At 36.0% G+C, this 7,518-nt stretch overlaps 1 protein-coding gene across 1 annotated transcript; it reads right to left on the bottom strand.

Moving 5' to 3' along the window:
- Window positions 1-5,772: 5,772 nt before the first annotated feature.
- LOC309401487 (olfactory receptor 6F1-like) lies at window positions 5,773-6,723 on the bottom strand (the record flags this gene model as incomplete). Its single annotated transcript, XM_081970549.1, has 1 exon — window positions 5,773-6,723. One exon carries the CDS (start codon window positions 6,721-6,723, stop codon window positions 5,773-5,775), a length of 951 nt encoding a protein of 316 aa, XP_081826675.1.
- Window positions 6,724-7,518: the final 795 nt, after the last annotated feature.

Below are 7,518 nucleotides of genomic sequence, written 5' to 3' on the forward strand. Positions count from 1 at the left end.
GTTGTTTGTTTCCAAATAATCCATAATGTTATCTGCAATAATGCCTGTGAGTAATTTGAAGTAATTTGTTGGCAAGCATGTTATTGGTCTGTAGTTTTCAGTTATTGTTCCTTTAGTTGCATCTTTCTGAATCAAGAATGTTTTTCCAGTTGTCAACCATTCATCAATTTGACCATTTTGTAAAATTTCATTCAATTGCCTGGCCAATATTGCATGTAAACTGGTCAGATATTTGAGCCAGAAACCATGTAATTGGTCATTTCCAGGTGATGTCCAATTCTTTACTTTTTTTACTCGATTTTTGACCATCTCAGTTGTTCTTTCTAATACTTGCATTTGTTTGTTACCAATGCTTTTCTCACAATTTCCCAATTGAAACTATGGCTGACTATGTTATAAAAATTAAACACAAATTATTCTGTTCTGCATAGTGGTTGTTGCAGTCATTATACTATATGTCACAGATGACTTTTGTTTTTTTGTTTTTCTTCTGGAGCTGTTGGGACTTTTAGTTTTCTTGGGATATTTGGAAGAGCTATACTACACTGATTCCACATAGTGGTAGTAATATATGATGGTTTCTGAGATATTCTAGATATATGGCCGTGTTTTCACCTCCTACAAGAGAAGCTGACTAAGAACGTAATTTAGATGAATACAAACTCACTGCAACAATCCTGAAAAGCACAGAAAGGAAATATATCACCTATATATTTCAACAAAATCTCAACTTTATCAAAAAATGACTGACCATTCAACCCAATACAATACAAACAACACAAGCCCTAAAAAGAACAACACTGGCATACATTTTTGGTGGCTATTATAAAAATGATCTGTTTCCTTTTAATGATGCATAGAGTTGCTGCACTTTGGGTTGCATCTGTGGGAGTGCTGTAATTTCTAGATATTGCATTATAGTTTGTGCCAGGAATCCTGAGAATAGAGTTCCCATGGGTGTTCCTCTGATTTTTTGGTAAATTTGTCCAGAAAACTGACAGAATGCAGTAAGAAAAAAGAAAAAAAACTTCCTCCTTTTTCCAGCACCTTAAAGCTACAGGACATGAAATTAATTTTGAAGGAGCCAGATTAATCTCCAAAACTGAACACTTCAACAAGAGAATAATTCCAGAAGCTATCGAAATAGAGAAACACCGCCACAACATGAATAAATGTGATGATACCTCCCACCTACCAGGCATCTGGAAACAAGCCCTAGTCAACAAATGAGCCCCACCCACCACCCAGGCTGTTACAACACAAAACAACAATGGACACACAGCCAGCACCAATCAGCACCAATCTATTAATCATGATATAACCACACAGCCACGGCAGCTCTGACCACGCTTTAAGCCGAAAACACCACCCTGAAGATGGTGAGTGAGACCTCGCTGAATCATTGCCAAGACAATCTCAATCTTACATGAGAAAAGACCCGAATACAATGAGACCAGCATGTATGTATGTATGTATGTATGTATGTATGTATGTATGTATGTAGTATGCATGTGTATGTGTATGTGTATGTATGTGTGTGCGTATATATATATATATATATATATATATATATATATGTGTGTGTGTGTGTGTGTGTGTGTGTGTGTGTGTGTGCGCGCGCGCGCGCGCATACTGGGATTCGAACCAGGGCTGTATTACATATTAGGCAGTTATATTAGCCACTAAGCCACGGGCTCTCCTCCTTATCAGCTGAGCCAAGGAAATAGGTATTTATTTGTGTGTTCGAATCCCAGTAAGGGTATGGCTAGCTGATGAGAGCTAAATAGCTTGAAATGGATCTATACTAGTCTCCCTTTATTTATTTATCAGCACAAATACAACACAAATATAAAAAGGCAACATTAAAAATAAAAATGTGGTTTTCTGCCTGGACGGTCTTCTGTGATGAGCCGAATGACAGAAAGAAGGAGTACTGAGCTCCGTCCCATTATTTGGGCATACCAGGGGTTGTAACACAAATATGTGTATGTATGTATGTATGTATACATACATGCATACATACATACATACATACATACATACACACATACATACATACACACATACATACACACACACATACACATACATACATACTATAAATTAATTATGGAGTCTATGATATCTGTTTTTCATATATGAATGAATTAATATTGTGGTATAATTTTGGGATGATTGGCATATGCAGGACATAAAAAACTAAAATTATAGTCATACATTATACACAATCATTCTGGAATTCAGGCAGAACAAGAGTATTGAAGCAGTTATTATCTTTGGATACATGTATAGCAGTAGTGAGTTTCAAATTTTTTTAGAACTTCTTCTGTAGGTGTGGCCTGCTTTGTGGGAGTAGCTTGCTGGTCATGTGACTGGGTGGGAGTGGCTTGCCAGCCATGTAACTGGATGGGTGTGGCCAACTTGTAAAATGTGGTGAAACTCACTTAACAATGCTCTTGCTTAGCAACCAAAATGTTGGCTCATAAACTCTGGCATTTGAAGCATGCAAATCTTAAAGCTGTCAAGTTACAAGATCCTTGCACCCCTAACCCTTTATAAAGAAAAAAACCAAGGGGTGTTCAAACTTGACAGCTTTAAGACTTGTTGACTTCAACTCTCAGAATTCCTCCTCTTGCTCTTCATCTTTATGATGTGCGGAGGGAGGGATCTAGAACCGGTTCTAAATGGCACTGTAGATTTGTGGAACCTCTTCTATAGAAGAGGTTAGAACTGGTAGGAACCCACCCCTGATGTATAGACAAATGCACAGAAAGGGGTTTCATGCTTTCCAGAAAATGCATACATAAACCCTGGAAAAATTCAATTCAGTTTCTATAGATTTTTCTAGGGGATTTGTAAGAGGAAAGAGGGAGAGAAAAGTCTGATTGGCTGCTTCACAGTATTTGGATTCTGATTAATGTCTTAATTAAAAATAAATGTAATTAAAAATATAAAATTGTTTGTGGAGGAAAATTTTAAATAAAGTGCTCAGCATCATAACTACATACATTGGCACTAGAAACTATTTGGAATGAGTTTTCCCATATAGATCGCTGATAAAAACTGTTTGGGAATCTCAGATGTTTAAAGCAACTGGGTAGTTACTGCAGAACTCTAATTCACATCCTTTACTAATATTATTGTTGCAAGAGCCTGTTCCAGCTTAATCTATGTTTTAGCATGGGATATATATTTCTTAACTCCAAGCAGTTCTTGTAACATCTAATAAATGTATGAATATGATAGTTGCACAGTTAGCCAGATGTTTAGACTCAGTTTGTCACTTTATGTACTATTTTATTCTCCCCAAGGATCTGGGATTATTATTTACCTATTTATTTAAATTTATAACAATAGTTTTAATATAAAAAAGTATTTCAGGAGCAAACCTACATAGAAATTCCATATATCCTATTTGGAATTTGATTAAAATTGTGGAAATGAACTATAGTATATATTAGAGAAAGAATGTCCCCAATAATCACTTCTCCTGATCTGTATGTCTTGCATACTCATAGAGTGACTACACTTTTTGGTTACATTTTCACATCCAGGAGGAGGAAGCAGCAATTGTAACATCAGTAATAGCATCCACTGGAAGTTTCCATTCTTAAAGATGCCAAAGTTGTGCAGTCTCATCTTTAGTCATACAGAATGCTGCAATGTTTTGCCCATCAGGCTTCCAAATTAGTTAGAAAAAAAAATATTTCCCACAGCTCTGAATGTCAAATTATAGCTTCAGTACAACAGGTTACAGAATTCATCTCTTTATTTTTAACTTTGATTGTTATTGACTGCAAGACAATGCATAACAGTGATTTAATTAATGAAATTTCATTAATTACATAGTAGGAAAGTATCTCTCAGATAGCAAAGATATTTCATATGGGTTCATATTAGCCATATCCTTCTCCGTGGAATATTCTTTGAGAAGTTGATTCAAATAAATGATTTTTGTACAAAGTTTCTAATTTTTTTTTTATCTCACCTTTATTATTTTTATGTATATGTTACTCAAGATGGCAAGCATACATATGACTCCTTCCTTTTCATATTTTCCCCCTGTGAAATTATTAAGGCTGAGAGAGAGTGCAGGGTCATTCCACGTCAAGTCATCTCATTTCAGAAAAATGCCCTGCTTGACCATTATGGATTTCAATGAAATTTGGTGTGAACATGCATACACATCCCCAGTGAATATTGGTAAAGTGGTATATTTGCCGATGCAATACTTGCAGAGATATAGACATTTGTTTGACCCCATACTGCAGCCTTCTACAGTATGACTCTGAGGTTTCAGCAACTTTGAGACATATCTCTGGCAATATTTTGTTGAGAGATACAAAACCTGACCGTCTTGTACAACTCGTTGTGCTCTGTTAAACAAACATTCTCATTAGTGATCTCCATTTAGATAATTTAGAGCAAAGTTGGGTTTACTTTTTTCGAGCTGCAGTCATTTTCAGTCAACTCAGTACAGAATGATTAGAAAAATGCTGGACAAAATAAAATAATAAAGGGAAGTGACTAGATGGGGGAAATGAAAAAAAAAAGGTATTATGGCATTGCACATAAGCCAAATGTGTTGTTTTCATACAACATCAGATCATGTTACAAAGAGGCAGATTTTGCCCTGTAATATGATTCAGATTTTATTTTTTCCATTTTATTGCAGTGTGTACCAACCACCAAAACTTCCCACTCTACTCCCACTCTAGTATTTGTTCCTTCCTGTGGAAAGACCAGGACTGTTCACTCCCAGACGATCTGTGTATCATCAGCTTGAGAAGAAACCTCTGTATTACTCAACCACTGGGAGGAAAATAGAAAATTTTATCTTGTACAAATGTTTCTGTGCTAGTAGTACTTTAGCTGCAAATCTTTGATTTAACTGATGTGAGATCAAGTGACTCAATGCAGAAGTGTCAACAACACTGACAATATTTAAACAGTTCAAACAAGGAAATTGATGTGGTCATTAAGATGTTAAGTGCAATCCAGAAGTCTTGGATTCAAGTACAAGAACTAACTGAGTGATTATGACTGATGATTCATGCCCTGCCCAGGGTTTCCTCTCTATTCCACAGATATCTTACAATATTACAACTATATCTTACAATTGCCCTACAATATCAAATTGTTTCCATGAGAAAGTAGATTGCATCAGGGGTGGGTTCTGGATCCTGTCACAACCAGTATGCTGTGACGGGGCCAGGCATCCACCACATGCACGTGTGCTGTGCATGCATGCACACCCACCACCCAAAACACTCCAGCTGCTCAACGGAGGGTTGCACTGGCGCCATATGCTGCATGTGCAGGCATGTGCACAAATGCCCCGGTTGGATCAAATAGAGGTAAGGAGAGCAGGAGGGAGGGTGGGCCTTCCAAAGCACCGTACCAGGGCGTACCCACCGGAACCCCCCACTGGATTGCATGTCTGAGTCTAAACCTGCCGTCTGACATAAAACCTACATTTGCAACAATGACATTGTGTTCTCAATATGGGACAGGGATTAAAAATCCCATCTAAACATTTTTAAATAGACTGTAACAGCAGATGAGAAATAAAGCTTTCTTCCTGTCATCGACTTTTAATTTTTGTCTTTCTTTTCTTCTATGTTTCTATAGTATACTTCTTAGTATCTGTTAGATTATTAAAATCTCAACGAGGTTATTTAAAAAAAATGACATAAAAACAGAATTAGATGTAAACTGTCTATAGAACTATTCAAACTAAAACCTACTTTATAACCAACAAATCAAACTTCTTTAATGGAAAAATAGTGTATTCTTAAATGCCTCCTTTACTTCTTTGTTCCTTAGTGTGTAAATGAAGGGATTCAGTAAGGGAGTTACAACTGTGCTCAAAATATTCACTAATTTGGTCATTTCTAAAGAAGATCTTTTAGAAGGCTTAACATAGAGAAAAATAGTGGAACCATACCAAATAATGACAACAGCAAGATGGGAGGAACATGTTGAAAATGCTTTTTGCTTCCCTTTGGCTGAAGGTATACGAAGGATGGTAGAGATGATATAAATATAGGAAAGTAAAGTTATAGTGCAGGGTCCCAATATAACAAAGATGGATATAACAAAGGCTGCCATTTCAACAGCATAGGTGCTGCTGCAAGCCAAAACTATCCAGGAATCAATGTTGCAGTAGAAGTGATTAATTACATTGGGTCCACAGAAGGTCAATCTTGAGATCAGAAAAGCTGGTACCGAGATAATAATGAATCCACAGAGCCAAGATCCACCTGCTAGTATGCTAAACAAATGGCAGTTCATGAGGGTGGTATAACGTAGTGGATAACATATGGCCAAATATCGGTCATAAGCCATGACGGATAGCAGGAAGTATTCTGTGCAGCCCAAAGAAAAAACAAAGTACATCTGTATATTGCAGCCAGTAGAAGAAATGGCTTTATTCCAGCCAAGAATGGTGTCAAGGGCCTTTGGAACAGAAGCCGTTGTATACCACATTTCCAGAAAAGAGAGATTGCAAAGGAAGAAGTACATGGGAGTATGGAGATGCTGGTTTGAGATTACGAGAATGATGATGACAATATTTCCTAAAACTGTTAGAATGTACATGATAAAGAAGATAATAAAAATGAACATTTGTATATAATAAGATCCAGGGAAGCCAAGAAGAATGAATTCCATCACTTTTGTTTGGTTTTGTACTCCTTCATTGATCTTTTCCAATTGTGCCATATTTGTCTTTGCTGAAATTGAGGAAAAGCATACTAATTAATTTCTGGGTTTCCTACTTGAAACAGACCAATTTTGCATTTTGTTTAAGTCTTCTTCCCTAAATCTGATTTCACCTACATGATATGGCAATTATAATAACTTTCAAGAATCTTTAAAAAAATATTGTTTCTTGAAATTTGAATACTGGGATCACATACAATCTGCCACGATGATAGTTCCCAGATAATATTCTATAAGTACAGTACTTTTACTATCTAAAATAAAAAGATTATTCAGAGCAAATATTCCATTCTAGTCCCTTGCTTCTAAAAGGCTTTTCTCAGCTTTCCATTGCCTGACACACTCATTTAGATTTTTAATCTACAGTTACTAAATTAAACCAGCAAACAAACACATGCTGCTTACAAACATAATTTCATGTTCAATCTTCTTGATAGATTTATGTTGCTATTCCTCCAAGAACTCTCAATAGAAGTAGAAACCAAAGGGAAAAAGTATCATCAGATTAGATAAGGCATATGGGACCTATTATTTTTAATTTAACATTCGTGATTCATTAAATTTTGGAGTGGATCATTATACTTCATTTTAACAGAAACCCATATTTGGCCTTTAAGTTTTTTCTCCTGGGACCACACTCTGAAAAGTGAGAAGACTATATTAAAAGATTTAGTTTCAACTGTACATAGGCTGTTTACACTACTGCCATCAAATTAATTTTGAAGCATTTATTTATTTTTATTTGTTTTGTATTTGGTGGTTGTAGAACATGTATCAGGTGATAGTAGTAGAAAG

This window comes from Natrix helvetica (assembly GCF_964273705.1).
Source record: "Natrix helvetica genome assembly, chromosome: Z".
Taxonomy (NCBI): Eukaryota; Metazoa; Chordata; class Lepidosauria; order Squamata; family Natricidae; genus Natrix; species Natrix helvetica.